Source organism: Ovis canadensis, chromosome 13 (genome assembly GCF_042477335.2).
Source record: "Ovis canadensis isolate MfBH-ARS-UI-01 breed Bighorn chromosome 13, ARS-UI_OviCan_v2, whole genome shotgun sequence".
Classification (NCBI taxonomy): domain Eukaryota; kingdom Metazoa; phylum Chordata; class Mammalia; order Artiodactyla; family Bovidae; genus Ovis; species Ovis canadensis.
Genome location: NC_091257.1, coordinates 26,587,404 through 26,607,859, shown reverse-complemented (window position 1 = coordinate 26,607,859; position 20,456 = coordinate 26,587,404). Strand labels below are relative to the sequence as shown.

The window sequence follows — 20,456 nt, the reverse complement described above, 5'->3', positions numbered from 1 at the left end:
AACGAGAAAAACAATGATTGTATGCTAACGCATATATATGGAATTTAGAAAGATGGTACTGATTAACCTATTTGCAGAGCAGCAAATGGAGATAAAGACATTGAGAACAGACTTATGGACATGGCTACAGGGGAGAAGGAGAGGGTGGGAGGTATGGGGGAAATAACATGGAAACATACATACTAATATGCAAAATAGATAGCCAAAGGGAATTTGCTCTTTGACTGGGGAACTCAAACAGGGACTGTGTAACAACCTAGAGGGTTGGGGAGGGAGGTGGAAGGGATGTTTAAGTGGGAAGGGACATGGGTAAACCTATGGCTGATTCGTGTTGGTGTTTAGTAGAAACTAATGCAATACTGTAAAGCAGTTATCCTTCAATTACAAATTTTTTTTAATTAAAAAAAAATAAACTTCCAGACACAGAGTAATTCAGAAAGGAATGAGTTTGTTAAGAACAAAGAGCAGAGATAATGAGGGCATAGCAAGTAGAGCAGGCTGACTCAAGGGAGCGCCGATGCTTTCATGGGTTAGTAGCCAATTTTTATAGCCTCAAGACAAAGACAGTTCCTGCTAGAAGGGTGGCATTAGAGGATCGGTTAGGGTGGGCATTTTTACCTAATATGGGGTCAGGGAGCTGCCAGTTTAGATTAGGGGCTCATGGCAACAGTTACTATGGGGCTCATCCAGAGATGATCTTGGTTCCGGGCTCTGCACCTGTGACCTTGGTATGGGACTCCACAGGATCTAACACTTTGGGATTGTTTTGTTTTCTAAGGAAATAATCGTTCCTTAGAAATGAAAAGTAAACTGTGGTCTACGTTCATCTGTGTCTCCTTTGAATCCTGAAAGGCCCATCTGTATTCAGGTGTTGGGTTGGCCATAATGCACATTCCAATGTTTCTGTAAGATCTTACAGACGAAATGACAGTTTTCAAGCCGAATGCGCTTTGTAGCTAGCACAGTAGTTTCAGTAGCTTTACGATGTCGCACCTACAAGACGTTTTAGATCACAGAGCACATCTCCAGGACCCTCCCCCTTCTTCAGGCTGAAAGGGAGTGAACACCCAGCTGTTTTGCAGGCATCCAAATGCAGAGTCCTCAATTTGACATACGGAGTGAGAATGCTGTTGTTAATTCATGTGCTTACACCACCACCCTCGACTTCCACACACCCTGTCTGAACCAGGTGACTCTTCTCTGTCAATATTACCTTGCAATGTCTCTTGTATGAAACAGAAAACAGAGTTTCACTTTCCCTTCATAATAGAACATGCAAGGCTGGCCTCGCCACAGTCACTCCTCTGCTCATGAATTCAGAGCAAGAGTTGATGCCTGAAGCTTCCCGTGACTTTCAACAAGTCACCTAACATTTCTTTGTAACCTCAATTCTCCCCTTTTAGTCTCCAAGGGACAACATTAAAGAATATATAGCATTTGCAGAGAAGTTTGAATCCTTTGTGGAGAAAAGTGCCTTATGAACTGCAGAGTATTATCTGAAATAGAAGAACTCGTTCAGCATGGTAGTTTAAAAAAAAAAAGTCAAACTATGAGAATTCCCATAGTCTGAAGGTAAAATCCATTAAGACTGCTGGAAGGCTTTTAATGGCAAGCATTTCATTCAGAAACTCCCTTGTCTAAAGCTTGCAAAAATGCTTTAATCCATAAATGCTCCGGTTGAGTTAGAAGTGCTGACAGTGATCACAGTTTGAGCAAGGAAAAGAAAACCACGTAAGCCACATCCTCAAAAACACTTATCCCTGAACTGAGATGAGAATTAACTTTTTGTGTTGTCCCCATTCACAGGTAACTTTTTTTTTATTTCATAAAGTAGTTAATGTTTTTTATTTATTCTTTATTTGGAGGAAAATTGCTTTACAATGATGTGTTGGGTCCTGCCATACGGTAACGCAGTTCAGCCATCATTATACAGATATATCACCTCCCTCTTGATTCTCTCTGCCCTCCCCCATCCCACCCCTCTAAGTCATCACAGAACACCAGGCTGGACTCCTGTGTTATATAGCATATGTCTCTTTTCTTTACAGGCCTCTGCCAGTTTTTGATACTATGAATGCTTGAAAACTGTTATTTCAGAAATTGCCCTTCACTCTGATGTGTTTCAGATGCCCTTTCTATGCAACTAAACTGATTCAGATGTTTGATTCACAATTTACAAAAAAAAAAAAAAAGAATAGTTTAGTGGGTGTATAGTAAATTCCTATTGTACTCGAAACTCTAGCCTCAGGTCCCGCCCTCTCCCAAGACACTAATGGTAATAGGCAGTTAACGCACAAATATTCAGGAACTCTGCCTGCATGTTGCCTGCTGAGTTGGAAATGCCATGCCCTTTCCACACACCTGCTCTTAAGCTCACGGGTGTTTTCTCACCTTGTTGTGATTTGTGTAACGTTTCCTCAAGGCTCACGTGCCCTCATTGTCGGTTGGTTCCTGCATCAGCTATTCTCCCAAAGCCCAGACACCAGCTTCCCACGAAACACCAGCCTTTTGCAACTCCTTCGAGCACTTCTGCAAAGAACCCCTTGTCTGCAAATCCACTCTGCCTTCTTTGAAGGCTTAAAGAGAATCTCCCCCATAAATGTCTTTCAGATTCACCAGATCCTACTTAATTACCATTATCTTTCACCTCCTCAGGCTTCTCAGAGGATAAAACCCGGAAAGGTGGTTTTGTTCCTGTGGTTTGCCTTTCTGTAGCTGCGTTCATATGCATCTTACCATTTCTCCATGTAAATAGTACTTTCCCTTGATATCAAGAAGCATGTTTTCTTTTTTTAGCTGGAAACGTGTGCAACTCCCTGTTATTGAGGCTAGGGGTTGGAGTGGGTAGCATGCTTTCTGCATGTGAGATCTGGAAGAATTCCAAAGTCATCACATACCTTCTTGGTCGTTATGAAGGTATATTTATATTTATATATATATATATATATATATATTTCTATATATAGAGAGAGAGAGAGAGAACACATAGGAATATAGAACATGTTTCATTTGTTCTAACAAAATAATAACAATACACATAATAAAGGTGACTATGTATGGAGTTCTTACTCTGTGGCACAGGACTAAATGTTGATCTGGAGAATTTCCTTTTAGATATGGACCAACTGCCCTTCATTCTTCAGGGTGCACCATCCCACACTTGCCACTGGCTGTAATAGGACATACCCCAAGGTTGAGCTGAGGTCTGTTCTCCAGTTTCCATGTTGTTATACTATCATCTTGGATGTTACAGCACTTATTACATATGCTTCAAAATACATGATTCTCCGAAAAGCATACTGGTATACTTGGATTTTTTCTTTTTGGCCACCCTGTGGGGCATGCGGAATCTTAGTTCCCCGACCAGGGATTGAACCTGTGCCCCTTGTATTAGAAGCACACTGGACTGCCAAAAAAGTCCTTATACTTGGACATTAAATATTTGAATTCTAATCTTATTGTTTCAAACATGCAAATCTTCTCTCATATAAAGTTTACTACATTAACTCACTAGCCCTTGGGAGAAGGAAAAAAACCTGAAAAAAACGACTAATTATTCTTTTCCTCCTTTTATTTTTTCTGGAAAGGGAATCTATATTCCTGACCTTATTTGCATGATATTTGCCACGTCTTCTGTGTAATCTCAAAATTATTACAAGTTTGATAAGATCATAAAATCTCTAATGCTAAAAAGTTCTCACTTTGCTGATAATTACGCTCATTTGGCAACTGTTCCCTATTGGTTCAGTACTTGACTCGCTAGTCATCATGACTGAGTAATTTCCCGAGTTCTTTATTTTCATTGTCCTGTGCAAAACAAATGTGATCCTTCGAAGGAGAAGTCAGGTAGAAGCCAGATCATGTTAGGGTAAGTTTACACTTCCCCTTTACCAATTCTAGAGTGTTCATTCACAAAATGTCTTTTAAAGAATAAGCTCATGTTGTAAGCCCTGGTATGTTGACAGCCCTGGGTCTTGTAATTCCTCCAAAGGACACTGACATGCAAACACAGTCCTATGGAAATTACATCACTGATTTTGTTAAATCTGTCACTTTAACCTTACAGTTAATCCTCTTTCACATTGTCAGTGTAAACTTTCCCTTTAATGAGGCTTTCCCTTTTAGATCTGTTTGTTATCAATTCTTTTTTAAAATCTTTTTTTAAATGTGTATTATTTTGATTAAAATGATGTAAGAAGTCTTTTATCAGATGACTCCGATTTTATCAGGGAGTATCGGGTGCTGCCTGGTCATGCTGTCTTCATAATGCTAAGCCTGCCAGTTTCAATTTAGTTGAGCTAAAAAAGATAGCATCTTACTTTACATCAAACACTGAATCGAGATGTCCATATCAAATAGCAAACCCCCTTGGTAAATACAGAGAATCTACACTATGGAAACATTAGGTGATGGAAAACTCACTCACTTATAAATTCTTAAGGAAATTTCATTAGTATTTTCCTTAGTTATAAAACTAATTACACCAAAATGTACTTTAAAAAGTGAAGAATACACAAAAGCATTAAAGAAGAGAGTCATTTCTAGCTGTATCATTCAAAGGTACCCAGAGGTAGGATTTTTGAGTATTTCATCTTTTTCCAGTATTAGTCTCTCGTTGCCAGTGACGGGGGGAAAGATAACTTTAAAATCTTCAGCAGAGTCGATCACTTTCACATCAAAACCGTATTCCTTAAAACTTGTCTTTTATGTTGAAATTCAGTCAGTTCCAGGAATCCTTCTGTGCTTGTGAATGTATATTTCTCAACATGCATGTATATTATGTATAGTAATTATAGTCATAAATAACAGCTGGTGTTTATAAAGCATTTACTGTGTGCGAGTCCATGTTCTAGGCATGTTACATATGTCAGATCATTTCTAGGCATGCTATGTATTTTAGATCATTTATTCTTCATTAGCAGCCTTCCAAAGTAGACACTATTATCCCCATTTTACAAACAAGGAAATTGAGGTCACCCCTGCAGGGGTCACAAAGACACCAGAGGTCACACAACCGTCAAGCAGGGCAGCAGTTTGGGAGCAAAGTCCATCAGCCTAACTACACTATTTCCTCTTAGTAGAGACCCAGCCGTATCACAGAAAACAATTTTAAAATTCATGGACTGAATCCCTGCTAGCACATGTTACAGAAGGAGAGAACTTGTTAGTTACTACAAGATGACCCTGTGGGACAATTAAGCCAGAAAATACCAACTGAGCCCCAAGTTCTGGTGCAGGAACAAGCATTAGAAACCGGGGCACTTTATTTCTGACACGTTTTAACGAATCTATGGAAGGCAGTGAACTCTACTAATTAGAGCTTACAGTAGGAATATAAATAGGCCGTACGTAATGAACGGGTCTGCCAGCCTGCAGAGAGCCCTGCCTCCCTCACACGCATATGCACCCAACATTCAGATAGCAGAAGTACACGTGATTACCTTTGGCTTTCTTTGATGGCTTATTCTTTCTGAAAAAAGCAAATAAACCTGTTTCCTAGGATGTGTTAGCTTATGGCTCGGTAAACAACTAAGGAATAAATTAAGTTCTCCAGATTCAGAGTGACTCCAGTCTTCTAAATTACAAGCATACCTAAGACAGTGAGTGTTCTCCTGACCACCCTGATGTGGGTGTGCGCCTGGAGCAACAGGGGATCTGGGTGCGCCCTGCCCAGGTGCTGAGCATGTGTGCCTCGGCAACGCAAGCTCCGCCCTAGGCTGGGCCACTCACTGGTTCTGTGAGCTCCTGGCATGGGCAGCCCTGACCCTGGCTCCATGCTCTTCCTCCCCACCCCAGAGATGCAGATGTCCAGGAAGTAACTTGTTCAGTCTCTAATTTCAAACCAAAGCCTTGATTTTGGGGGGGGGGGGGCATTAAGTAGAAGTAAAGATGTAAATCTCTGCAGAGGTAGTCAGCCCTCTGAAGGGGACTTGCCTCCACTCTGACTCTCGTCCACACTCAGGGCATCGGCAGAGTAAGTAACAAGGGTGGGGTCCACCAAGGTAGAGATTCAAGCGCAATATCTAGGCTAATTTTAGACCTTAATGATTTCAAAGATTTGGCTTTGAAAACCACTGAGATGAATACATATCTCTCACGTGAAAAATGATTTTTTTCCCAATTCTTAGATTAGTGAAGTGTCTAAGTACTTCTATTACTGTATATAGCTGTGACCAGCCTTCCTCCTTTCTACTAGTATAAAGTACTTTTACAGCTAAATTTTATATAAATATTTCACAAAGAAGATGAATACAAAGGAATTTAGATGTTAGAGGCCCCCTAAATTGGTCTCTTATATTTTTATGAGTATTGTGTTGGGCAAAAATTTCATTTGGGTTTTTCCACAACATCTTACGGGTCAACATGAATGAACTTTTTTAGTCAACCCAAAACGCAGGAGAACAAAATACATCCTATCAGCCAAGTGATGAAAGATATTTGTAGACGCTCTGGAAAATACAGAACTTTGCATACCAACACACAGAATCCCTTATTGTTCTGAAGTTTTGAACTGACTTTACATTTTGCTATACAGTAGAAACTAACATCGGAGAAGGCGATGGCACCCCACTGCAGTACTCTTGCCTGGAAAATCCCATGGACAGTGGAGCCTGGTAGGCTGCGGTCCATGGGGTCACGAAGAGTTGGACATGACTGAGCAACTTCACTTTCACTTTTCACTTTTATGCATGGGAGAAGGAAATGGCAACCCACTCCAGTGTTCTTGCCTGGAGAATCCCCGGGATGGGGGAGCCTGGTGGGCTGCCATCTATGGGGTCACACAGAGTCGGACACGACTGAAGTGACTTAGCAGCAGCAGCAGAAACTAACATTGTTGCTTTACAACATAGTAAATCAACTATACTCCAATAAAAAGTTTAAAAATAAATGACTCTACAGGAATATGCACTCTGCCAGAAATGCACTGCAGGAGGATTCTTTACCCCTGAGCCTGTTCACAGCATGTTGTTGTTGCTCAGTTGCTCAGTCATGTCCCACTCTGTGACCCTATAGACTGCAGCACACCAGGCTTCCCTGTCCTTCATCTCCCGGAGCTTGCTCAGTCTCATTGTCCATTGAGTCAGTGATGCCATCCAACCATCTCATCCTCCGTTGTCCCCTTCTCCTCCTGCCTTCAATCTTTTCCAGCATATCAGCATTAATTATTGCCTTCAATTGTCAGAGAACCACAGCAAAGCAGAAACTAACTCTGACTCCCTTGCTTTTGTGGGCCAGGCACAGAACAGCATGTATTCCATAGATATATTTGCAAACTGGGGAGCTGAGAGATAAACACTGAATGATGTACCAAATGCTTTCTTCTTAGCCAGAGGTTCTTCACTGTATCACTTCTTTTAGTGTCTATATTCAGGGTACTGGCAAAGCCCAGTGAAAACTGACTTCAGGGACTTCCTGACAGTCCAGCGGTTAGGACTTTGCATTCTCACTGCTGACGGCCCAGATTCAGTTCCTGATCAGGGAACTGAAATCTCACAAGCTGTGCATCACAGCCAAAAAAATATTTTAAATAAAAAATAAAACTGACTTCACTGATCAGATGGAAAGATGCTCAATGTTATCTTGTGTCATGAATAAGAACCTCAGCCACACCCCTGCTGGAGGGAGCATCCTAAGTAAGGCAACCTTCCTCTCGTAAAATTCACTTCTTCATGGAGCTACTTGACAAACGGTATGGTTTTGCCAGCTAAGTAGGCAAAATGAAAGACTTGCCGAATGCTCGGACTCGGGGGCAAATCCTAGAGGTTATTGAATTCTAATTCTTTGTTTGGACTCTTTCTGAAATCAGAAATAATACACTCTGAGCAGGCCTGCTTGAGTTCTTTATAAGAGAACAAAACACACGACTCAGACACAGAAGACAAAGGCTGATGGAAAAGTGATTCACTCTTGTCAAGCTCAGAATCGTGCCGCCCACTCCGTCCTAACCCATTCTGCTTCTCAGCCCTTGGCTCATGGCGGCCTTGACTTAGATATTAAGGCAGTCAGGATGTGGTGCACAGAGGTATTTGCCCTCAGGCCGAGCTCCATTGGCATGAACAGTAGATGACTTAACAGGAGGAAGCCCTCTCACCTCTATTTTGTGATCTTCTTGCGGGCATCATGGTAATTAATTCTGTTTAAAAAATAAAAACATCGCCTGGGTCAGGTTCACAGATGGAGATTTATGTGCAGACATCCAGCCATCCCCACACTGAATAGATTGCTCATTCTGTGGCTCATGAGGACTTTCAAAATCACGGTGCTCGTGTGTGCACGCTCATTTGCTAAGTCCTCTCCTTTGCGACCCCGTGGACTGTAGCCCAAAAGGCTCCTCTGTCCATGGGATTTCCCAGACAAGAGTACTGGAGCGGGTTGCATTTCCTCCTCTAGGGGAGCTTCCCGAGTCAGGGATGCAGCCCATGTCTCCTGCATTGGCAGGCAGATTCTTTACCATCTGAGCCACCAGGGAAGCCTCATTTTTACCACCCTTGTCAGCTTGAGTAGGTAGACAGTCAGCACATATTGAAGAGCCCAAGACCATCCCACGGTCAAGTGAGCAAGTCCAGGCGGCCCCTCCCTCATGTGCCCCCATCTGCTCCGCTGCATCAGCGCATTCAGGCATCCAGCATCACACTCACCACCCCCCCCCAACTTCCCAGACTTCTTGGGGTTCAGAAATGCTGCAGATCAACTAAATTATGTTGCCAGCCTTTTTGAAAGGGATTTCAAGACAGAATCGGTTCCTCTGAAATAATGAAACTCATTCCTTTGAAAAGTAAGCCCGAAAGAGAAAAACAAGTATCGTATATGAATGCTTATATGTGGGATCTAGAAAAATAGTACTGATGAGCTTCTTTGCAAGGCAGAAGCAGAGACACAGATGTAGGGAATGGACCAACGGACACAAGAGAGGAAGAAGAAGGTGGGATGAACTGGGAGATTGGGTCTGATGTATATACACTACGGTGCGTAGAATGGCTAGCTAGTGGGAAGCTGCTGCATGGCACAGGGAGCTCAGCTTGGTGCTCGGTGATGACCTAGAGGGATGGGATGTGGGTAGGTCCAAGGGGGACGGGATATAGGTATACATACAGCTGATTCACGTTGCACAGCAGAAACCATGTGAAACACATTGTTGTGAAGCAGCTATGCCCCAATAAAAAAAGAAGCTCACAGTGGGACTGTCGTGTCTTTCTGCAGGAGAACCTCTTTTTTGTGATGGAGTATCTCAACGGAGGAGACTTAATGTACCACATCCAGAGCTGCCACAAGTTTGACCTCTGCAGAGCCACGTAAGAGCCCTTCGTAGGGTTGGGGTCCCCCTTGTCTGGTCGGGGAGTGGGGTCCACTGTGCCCACACCTTGCTTTTTCCCACATGCTTTACTCAGAGGACCTAAACTCCAGGGCAAGGCGACCCCAGAAACACATCCAATGAGGCGCCTGTTTTCCCAGCTCCTAAAGCTTCCATTCAGTTAGTTTTATTTCATTTTTCTGCCTCGAGATCAAGTACTTAGTTTAAGTACCCCAATTCATCAGCCTTATAAGTCACCTGAACCTAGAAGCAAGATTTGCCCCTTGAATGGAAGTCAGATGGAAGTGGGGTCACGGGTGGGATGTCCACAGGGGCCTTTCAAGGGAAGCTCAGAGTAAAGCATCAAGCATTCAGCTCTGGGGGCAGGAGAACTGAAGAACCGGAAGAGACATTTGCTTTCTCTCGAGAATAAATCTCCAGCTTCTTTGGTGTCAAGCCACCCTAGATGCTGGCTTCCCAGGTGGCTCTAGTAGTGAAGAATCCACCTGCCAATGCAGGAGATGCAAGAGACTCAGGTTTGATCCCTGGGTCAGGAAGATCCCCTGGAGTAGGAAACAGCAACCCACTCCAGTTTTCTTGCCTGGAAAATACCAAGGACAGGGGAGCCTGGTGGGCTACCGTCCTCGAGGTTGCAGAGTCAGACACCACTGAGCAACTGAATGCACACACGCACTCTGGATGCAGGCAAATCAAGCAAGGTGGGTTTACTAGGTGGACTGTAGCAGAGCTCACAGAACCCTCTGCATCCTGCCTCCCTCGGGCCCTCTTTCCTGAGTCATCAAACCCCTGAGACGTTCAAAAACTGTGCCCCTAGGCCCACCTAAAACTGTGGGTACACACTAGCCTTCGCTGAATGCTCAACAATCTCTCGCTCACCCCTAACAAACACTCAAGAGTGGTTCATGTCAAGCTGCATTGACAGACTTCTCCAGCAGCTTCTGCAGAAATCCGGTCTGAAACGTCCATCTTGTCACATCCAGTGGTTAGCTCACTGCTGATCTTATTGTCTCCAGGACCCGTCAGCCAAGTGTCAGGGGATAATTTTATGGGATTTCTGCAGCACAGAAATCTTCAGGCATTTTTCTGCTATTAAGGGTTCTCCCAGCCCCCTCCAGGTCTGTTAAGTATAGGAGGCATCACAGACACACGCTGTCTGTCTTTCCTCACTGCCTCCCAGGAAGGGATTCCTGCATTCCTCTCCAAGATCCAGCAGATCACACTTGCAGGAAGTTCTCCCTTATAGCTAATCCAACTAGTGATGTTTGTTAAACTCACCTCCTTTGAGTCACTCATCTGTGAAGGTGGAGAGCACAGGATCACCCCCTAACACAGGCATATCTCCTTTTATTGCACTTCATTTTATCATGCTTTGAGATACCCCTTTTTTTTTTTTCAATAAATGCAGGTTTGTGGCAACTCTACATTGTCAGATGATGGTTCGCATCTTTCAGCTGTATTTTTCATTTATTTCTATTGAAGTATACTTCACAGCAAGTATTTTTAATTAAGGCATGTGCATTTTTTAGACTATTGCATACCTCATAACTAGTATAGTGTCAATGTAACTTTTGTATGCACAGGAAAACCAATCCCCCCCCCCACCAAAAAAAAAAAAAAGATCTGCTTTACTGCAGTGTTCTAGAGCTGAACCTGCGAGATCACTGAGCTCTACCGCTATGCGTTCCTCCTCTCAAACTGCATCTTTCACGTGTGAGCAAGTCAGGTCCATGTGGAATCTGGGGTCCAGGTAGATTTAAAAATAAAAGGGAAATTTATTACATTATTATTACATTTAGTGTCTTTGAATATTCTCATAATCCTCCAAAATGATAATTCAAGCATTCTGCTGCTGCTGCTAAGTCACTTCAGTTGTGTCCGACTCTGTACGACCCCATAGACGGCAGCCCACCAGGCTCCCCTCCCTGGGATTCTCCAGGCAAGAACACTGAAGTGGGTTGCCATTTCCTTCTCCAGTGCATGAAAGTGAAAAGTGAAAGTGAAGTCGCTCAGTCATGTCCGACCCTCAGCGACTCCATGGACTGCCGCCCACCAGGCTCCCCCATCTCTGGGATTCTCCAGGCAAGAGGACTGGAGTGGGTATTCTAGTTCACAGTATAAGCAGCAGCACTAGGTATCAGCTCTGTTCATTCTCTCAGGACTGAAGCTGGGCGTGTAGAATGGATGTGGTCTTCCTTTTGTTAGGATTAAACAAAATTCCGCATGTACATTTAGCAGAATGCCACATGCTCACTCGGTCTAAAGGGGAACCTTTTTCCCACTAAACATTTCATGTGGAACCTCGATTTTTCCTTCGCTCAGGTTCTACGCTGCCGAAATCATCCTTGGTCTGCAGTTTCTTCATTCCAAAGGAATTGTCTACAGGTAGGCTGGCTCTTCGGGAACAAGCCCTGGGATGTCGGGATTCCCTGCTCCGGGTGGTTTACTCATCGTGCTCAGGTGACGGGAAGCGGTCAGTGTGCTTTTGTGGCACAAAGTTCCACTCCCAGGCTTCCCGCCCAGAGTGATCGCCGACACTGATTTACCAACCAAGGAAGAAATTTCCCATCTCAAAGCCGAGGGGCTGTGACCTCATTCTGTTCTTTCTTTCCTTTTCTTCGCCCTCTCGCCTCCCTTTGTCTCGTTTCCTCCCGTTATTTTCTCTCTGGCATCTCACGGTTGCTTTCTCTCTGTCTCCTTTTCCTTCTTGCCTGTATCTGCCTGTTGAGTGTCCTCCTGGGTGAGGGCGGAGGGAAGTCCTTCCTTGAACACTCAAACACACCTGTGAAAACCTACATGCCTACACCTAGTCACTGTACCCAGGACGCGACGTGTCCCCTCTTTCTTGAGCGGATATCCATCCAGAACTTACTGTACACCATCATCTCACAACCTTCTTGGATAAAAGCTAATGTACTTTAGTGTCCATTTCTCAAGGCACACTTGAACTCATTTAACATACAAATCTTCAAGGGCTTAGTTATCTAGTTTCCAACTCCCTGCAGATTAGAGAGGGAGATAATTTGTTTATAAAAAAAGGAGCTAGACAGGATCCTGGCTGAGCAGCTGGAGGCCTGCACAGTGACCACGGTGAGAAGAGACAGCTGAGGACCCGACATAAAGGGGGAAAGCAGGACAAGCTCACAGCCCAGGAGGATGGGGTCACCTGCTTTCCTGTGACCAGTGCTCGGGAAGGACCCCGAGTCATTAGGAAAGGCTAAGTGACGCCCTGCACAAACTGCTGAAGACAGCAAACCGTATAATAATGTGGTTGAGAAGCACTCCATCTAGGATGGTCCGTACCAGTGCTTACAGAGTAGACTGAAACTCCGCCTGGGGAAACCTCTCTACTTCCAGGGGGTGCAGCCAAGTGTGGGCACCCTGTTTAGACCTGCCGAACCAGATGACTCGGGAGATTTCCACACTCATTTTTCTTAAGCAGTCTCTCTGACACCCTTTGGATATACTTTTGTATTCGGTGGGGGTCTGTCTACAAAACGATAGGTTAAAAATCTGACATGATTCTTTAATCTTCAGGAAATTGAGATCTGATCACCAGGATGGTGAAAACCCTGATCAGATTCCATGGTTTGTTTTTCTCCTTCTATATGAAATGCCTGCAATATCCCCAAAGTATACCTATACTGAGGCCCTCTAGATTGTATGGGATGGACGGATAGGAAAAGAGGGAGGAAAAACTAGGAAGATCAAAGAGAAGAGAGATCTTAGAGCTGAAAGGGACCTCATACCACCAAACCCCACATGCCCCAGTGCAGGCTGCTTCTCCACGTTCTGTCTCTTCATCTCTTGTAAATTACTGACACTTAGGACAAAAAGACAGTGAGGGTCCATGAGTGTCTTTAATATCATACATTGTTTGGGAAATCATGTTTTCTGAAGTGCCTTATGCGCCTCTAAGAAAGAACACTACATGTGTTTAGCAGTGTACTCACAAGACTGTAGGACATCCTGGGAAGTCATTGAATAATTTGAATGACTCAAATTATAAATTTGAGGGACATCACCTAGCAGGTACATGGACACTGAGATTGGCCTTCAGAAAATTTTCAGCCTACAAGGTACCTTGTAAACTGACTCACTGACACTCACTGGGCTCCCGAATTAACAAGGAGATTCTATTAGTTTCCCTTTTCTGTCCACTTATGATTAGTTTCAAAGGGTTGCCATAAGATTTAGCACAAATTTGATGACTTCAGCCAACAGAGTTTGTCCCCTCCCAGCTCTGGAGTCCCAAGGTCCAGAATCAAGGTGTCCACGGGGCCACACTTCCTCTGCGAGCTCTTGGGGAGGGTCCTTCTGGCCTTTCCCAGTTTCTGGTGGCCCCAGGGGTTCCCAGGCTTGGGGTGTCCCTCCCATCGTCCCTCAGCCTTCACCTCTGCCTGTGTCTCTTCCCTGTATGCCTTTCACATGGACACGTGACATTGGATTTAGGGACCACTCAGATAAACCGGGGCTTTCCTGGTGGATCACTGGCCTCCTGCCAGTGTGGAGACATGGGTTCTATCCCTGGGTCAGGAAGATTCCCTGGAGAAGGGAATCTACCCTTCTAGTATTCTACCCACTCTAGTATTCTTGCATGGAAAATCCACGGACAGAGGAGCCCAGTGGGCTACAGTTCATGGGATCACAAAGAGTCAGACACGACTAAGTGAGCAACAACAGATAATCGAAGATGACGTCATTTCAAGATCCTTCACTTGGTTACATCTGCAAATACTCTCTTTCCAAATAAGATCTCATTCATAAGGTCCTGGGGGTTAGGATAGAAACATCGTTGGTGGGGAGGGGGTACCTTAAACCCACTACACCTGGTAATTTGGACGGAGCACCCGCTGAACACACAGCCTCTGTTAAGCAGCATGTTGGGTACTGAAGCTATAGAAGTCCAGCCTCTGGATACCTGAGGAAGTCACTTTCTGGGTTTGTACTTTGTTTGGGGTTTTGGGGTTTTTTTGAAGGTGAAATATAAGTACATGAAAAGACACGAATAGCAAGGGAATAAGATTCTAATGAAGAGTGCCCAAGGGAGACTCTCAGACAGACATGCTCAGCCTAGGGTCCAAGGCAGAATATGAGAGGTCTGTGATCATGGGTGGGAGAAAAAAGTTTTCTTTTTCACTAGACTCCAACTTGACATTTCCCTCAAGTCTAAATACAGGCAACGCATCACAGTGAAAGTGGGTTTAATTCCAATGAAGGAACAAAGCCGAGGGCCTGCCTAAGGAGAAGACAGACGTATCGGAAGTGTGTAGTCCTCATTAATGAGAGCGTGATGGCATTTGAGTTTAGGATGGGAGAAACAGAACCGATACTGCTATGAATGTGAGATACACATTCCTGTACCGTGGGAACATCCATGCCTCTGCTCAGACAGACTGCCCATGAGGCATTGGTGCCGGAGGTTAGCACGCTGGTCCAGATGTAAGACGTCAGTTCTGGGGCAGCTGCTAGCAGCATCCACCCACCAGAACAGGACTGTATCCCCTGCTCTCTGTCCCCGGCTGATCCGCTCACACAAGGTGAGAAAGCACTGAAAGGGAACCGTTACTCAGGAGTTAATTGCAGCAGGCAATGAAGTGGTGAGGTAGTCAGCGGCTCGTGAGTAATTCATTCAACAAATATTTATGGAACGATCGCCACACGCCACACTCTTGTCAGAGCATTGCTGTACAGTGAGTAACGATACGCATTTTCACCCTCTTGAAGCTTAGAGTTTAACAAGAGAGAGAAATAGCGATGGCAACTTTAGAATGTGGATACTGATTATAAGCAATGTAAAACCTCAAACTCTTGCTTAAGCAGAAGCTAGGCCTCACTGAATGAATGGGCTTCCCAGGTGGCTCAGTGGAAAAGAATCCTCCTGCCAGTGCAGGAGACCTGGGTTTGATCCCTGGGTTGGGGAGATCCCCTGGAGAAGGAAATGGCAACCCACTCCAGTATTCTTGCCTGGAGAATCCCATGGACAGAGGAGCCTGGTGGGCTATACAGTCCATGGAGTTGCAACGAGTCAAACACAACTGAGCGACCGAGTAACAGCTACTCGTTAACAAGTGAGAAAGGGAAATGGGTAGCAGCCAGCCTTTTCCTTGATGAGTCGGGTTTATCTGCACCCCTATCTGCACAGAAGTGAACGCGTGTCGTGTTGTGTAATACTAAGTACCAGCTGACCCCAGACACACCAGGCTTCATTTCTGGAAGGCCCCTTTTAATATTGAGGGGTGCTGCTTTGCAGAGATGACACATGACCTTTAAGCATCCCCATCTCGGCACCTGCTCAGCCATTCATACAAGAAATACAGATGGAGCTCTTGAGACGGGCCAGGCACTGCACCGGGCGTAGAAGGTACAAGACTCTGTCAGAGTGAAGGAAAGAGAAGTCGCTCAGTCGTGTCCGACTCTGTGACCACATGGACCGTAACCTACCAGGCTCCTCCGTCCATGGGATTTTCCAGGCAAGAATACTGGTGTGGGTTGCCATTTCCTTCTCCAGGGGATCTTCCCGACCCAGGGATTGAATCCGGGTCTCCCGCATTGCAGGCAGACGCTTTACCGTCTGAGCCACCAGGAAGCCTGTCAGAGCTGGGCCCAGAAATAGCTTACCTGCCTGCGTGGGGCTATAACAGATTGAGCCCTGGGCAGAGACGCTGGTCACGGAGGAAACCATGGAGGAGAAGCAGTGAGCCCCTGAGCCATGCCGGGGATGAAGGGCTGAAAGGAGAGAGGAGGCCAGCGAAGCACCCACGGGTGGCCTTTCCAGCTGTGCTGGGAGAAGACGCGTGCATGTCCTGCTGCTCTGCCATCTTGATTTGAAAACCCCGATGGGACACTGAGGCCACCGTGTCCCGTCTTACACAGCAACCCCATGTCACCAAAACTGCCTTATTAAAGTGAGAACCTGCTTTGTTTTTCAGGGACCTGAAGCTGGATAACATCCTCTTAGACAAAGATGGACACATCAAAATCGCGGACTTCGGGATGTGCAAGGAGAACATGCTGGGAGACGCCAGGACCAACACCTTCTGTGGGACCCCCGACTACATTGCGCCAGAGGTAGGGTGCACCCCGCCCCTCCCCACCTCAGCACACCCCAGGCAAGTACTGTTGCTGCTGCCTCCCTGGAAAAACCAAAGGACTTTAAAGTGCTTTGGTGCCAGAGATGTGTTTGTTAATCCAAATACTTGACAAACGCAGCTGCACGAAGGCACTGCTAGTGTCTCCTGGCGGGTGGTACCAGCCCTGACTGCAGCATCTCGCAAAGCGTGAAGGACCCAGCAGGTCCATCCTGTCCTGGCTCCCCGCACCCCAGCCTTAAAATATATCCACCCTGCTCAGACCAACCGAAAGCAGCCACTGGAGAAGAGCCAGGTGGACCCTGAACAGGCTCTTGGGGCATCCACCTGCGTTCAGTGGCTTCGTTTGGGACTAGAAACGCCCAAGTTGTGGTTACCAGGCTGTGTCCCATGTGAGCCTGGAGAGCCCCACGTTCTTGTGTAAAATGAGAATACTTCTGTCTTGTGCTATTTCATCACATGGGAGAGCCTATGAACGTTTAAAAAAGAAACAAGCCATTGCTCTTGTATTCTGAGCCCCCGGAAGTGCAGCGTTTGCTCAAAAGGCATCCTTCAATCCTGCTTTGCCCACTGCCCTCCCCGCCCCCAGTTCTGGATTCCATGCCAGCTGCCCACCCGGGCAGATGAGAAAGACACCCCCTTGCCACGTGGTTCTTCTCGCACCATAAATTTGTCATCGTGGCTTTTCTGTCTTTGAATCTCTCTGCACTATTGGGTGATCACTCTAATGCCAGTGGCCGTTTCCTTCTTTTTAAAAAGTATTTATTTGGCTGCACCGCATCTTAGTTGAAGCATGCAGGATCTTTTTTTTTTTTTTTTAGTTGCATCACATGGGATCTAGTTCCCCAACCAGGGATTGAACCTGGGCGCCCCGCATTGGGAGTGGAGAGTCTCGGCCTCTGGACTACTAGGGAAGTCCCAGGACTGCTGCTTGTTCACTTTTTAGACATTTTATTTTGGAATAATTACAAATTCACAAGAAGCTTCCAAAAATAGTAAAGAAACATCACGCATACCTACTGTTCACCATTTCCCCTACCAATTCCATCTTCAATAGCTATGGTGCAATAGCAAAAGCAGGGCAGTGATGTTGGTACAGGTGTAGACGGTTCTGTTTTCTTGTCTTGTCGCTTGTGTGGATCAGTATATTCTTACTTTTATATCCAAGGATGGAGCACAAGGCTTGGCACATTAAGGTGTGCTAATAGAAACCTTTTCAAAGAGTGAATGAAGAATTGTTGATAAGTGTGTGAGTGCTGAGTGGTTGTTTGATAGACAGTGATGGGCCTCTGATTTCCAGGGCAAAACAAATTTAGCAACATATCCCTGTCATTGCCAAAGTAACAGCAGCATTTTCAATCTAGGAAACAGGAGACTCTGCCCTGCACGTATGTATTTAGTTTTGACTGCACCTTCTTGAAATGTGAGCTTGGCCTCTGGTGAGCAGACTGTGGCTCTAACTGCCCTGTCTACACATGCCTTATGCCCCGCCCTATCTTGGGCAGCCCTTCCTTTTCAGTCTCTTTTCTTTGGCATCTTCCAGAATTTAGCATCCGAGACTGGCTTCTCTCTGCAGCTTCAGACTCATCCTCTCACCTTCAGCCATGCTTGTCTTCACACAGCTCCACTCCTGGCCCTTTCTCCTCCCATACACTCTCCATGAGCAGCAGATGTGTGACTGTGATTTCGAATCACTGCAGCCATGCCCAGACGTCTTGTCCAAACCCGTATCTCTGTTTTCCTGCTGAGATCTCCAACTAACTGGCACAGGCCATTCAAACATAGCAGGTTCCAAACCTGTTCTCTGTGTTCTTTCTTGACCCTCCCAAATCCAAATGCCAAGACCCTCTAAATTTAGACCTCAGGACTTCACACATCTATTCTCATCCCTCCCCCATCTTGTGAATTAAGATCCGCCCCCGCCACACACCTTGATTCTTTTTTGATGCTCAGAGTGAATCCCTTTGTGAATCAAATACGAGCTTCTCCAGTCCCTCCCTGTCTGGGGCAAAACAAATTCAGCAGCAAATCCCTGTCCAGGACCTCAGCACCTCTGATTGGACCCCAGTGATGCCTTTTGACCTGGTTTTCTGCTCCAGGACCACCCAACAGCCAGTGCATCATTACATATTTTCACTTTTAGATCATCCTTCATCAGTTAAAAATGCATCACCAGCTTACGTGTATTTATTATACATTATCACCAGCTCGTCTGTTGCACAGAGTCAGACATGACTGAAGCGACTTAGTAACAGCAGCAGCAACAGTACAGCGTAAGTTCTAAAACATGCAGGAAAAGGATTTGGCTGAACTTAAGAGCAAATAGTCTTAAATAACTATGACTATTCATAGTACACTTTATGCTCTACTAAAATCATGAGGCTCGATAATTTTTAAAATCTCGGCTTAGTACTTTGTGATAGGCACTCAAAATACTGGTTCAGTTCAGTCGCTCAGTTGTGTCCGACTTTGTGACCCCATGGACTGCAGCACAACAGGCTTCCCTGTCCATCACCATCTGCCAGAGCTTGCTCAAACTCATGTCCATAGAGTTAGTGATGCCATCCAACCACCTCATCCTCTGTTGTCCCCTTCTCCTCCTGTCTTTCCCAGCATCAGAGTCTTTTCCAATGAGTCAGTTCTTTGTATCAGGCGACCAAAGTATTGGAGTTTCAGCTTCAGCATCAGTCCTTCCAGTGAATATTCAGGACTGATCTCCTTTAGGATGGACTGGTTGGATCTCCTTGCAGTCCAAGGGACTCTCAAGAGTCTTCTCCAACAACACAGTTCAAAAGCATCAGTTCTTCGGCACTCAGCTTTCTTTATGGTCCAATTCTCAAATCCGTACATGACTAATGGAAAAACCATAGCTTTGACCAGACGGACCTTTGTCAATAAAGTCATGTCTCTGCTTTTGAATATGCTGTCCAGGTTGGTCATAGCTTTTCTTCCAAGAAGCAAGCATCTTTTAGTTGCATGGCTGCAGGCACCACCTGCAGTGATCTTGGAGCCCAAGAAAATAAAGTCCCCCACTCTTTTCATTGTTCCCCATCTATCTTCCATGAAGTGATGGGACCAGAGGCCATGATCTTAGTTTTTTGAATGTTGAGTTTTAAGCCAATTTTTTCACTCTCCTCTTTCACTTTCATCAAGAGACTAGTTCTTCTTCAGTTTCTGCCGTAAGGGTGGTGTCATCTGCATATCTGAGGTTATTGATATTTCTCCCAGCAATCTTGATTCCAGCTTGTGCTTCATCCAGTCTGGCATTTTACTCTACATGTAAATTAAATAAGCAAGGTGACAATATACAGCCTTGACATACTCCTTTCCCATTTTGGAAACATGTTCCACTGTTCCATGCCTGGTTCTAACTATTGCTTTTTGACCCACATACAGATTTCTCAGGAGGCAGGTCAGGTGGTCTTGTATTCCCATCTCTTGAAGAATTTTCCACAGTTTATGGTGATCCACACAGTCAAAGGCATTGACATAGCCAGTAAAGCAGAAATAGATGTTATTCTGGAACTCTCTTGCGTTTTTGATGATCCAGCAGATGTTGGCAATTTGATCTCTGGTTCCTCTGCCTTTTCTAAAACCAGCTTGAACATCTGGAAGTTCTCAATTCACATACTGTTGAAGCCTAGCTTGGAGAATTTTAAGCACTATTTTGCTAGTGTGTGAGATGAATGCAATTGTGTGGTAGTTTGAGCATTCTTTGGCATTGCCTTTCTTTGGATTGGAATGAAAACTGACCTTTTCCAGTCCTGTGGCCACTGCTGAGTTTTCCAAACTTGCTGGCATATTGAGTGCAGCACTTCCACAGCATCATCTTTCAGGATTTGAAATAGCTCCACTGGAATTCCATCACCTCCACTAGCTTTGTTCATAGTGATGTTTCCTAAGGCCCACTTGACTTCATATTCCAGGATGACTCTAGGTGAGTGATCACACCATCGTGATTATCTGGGTCATGAAGATCTTTTTTGTACAGTTCTTCTGTGTATTCTTGCCACCTCTTCTGCTTCTGTTAGGTCCATACCATTTCTGTCCTTTAT

The 20,456-nt window shown here is 45.1% G+C and overlaps 1 protein-coding gene across 12 annotated transcripts in view; it reads left to right on the top strand.

The window, feature by feature from the left end:
• Positions 1-20,456, top strand: part of PRKCQ (protein kinase C theta) — a 154,869-nt gene that overhangs the window by 118,052 nt on the left and 16,361 nt on the right. For all 12 annotated transcript variants that reach the window (XM_069547169.1, XM_069547170.1, XM_069547168.1 and 9 more), the window contains 3 exons: positions 9,202-9,293; positions 11,633-11,695; positions 16,243-16,381. In XM_069547169.1, coding sequence (XP_069403270.1) covers positions 9,202-9,293; positions 11,633-11,695; positions 16,243-16,381 — 294 coding nt within the window. The remainder of the gene's footprint in view (positions 1-9,201; positions 9,294-11,632; positions 11,696-16,242; positions 16,382-20,456) is intronic.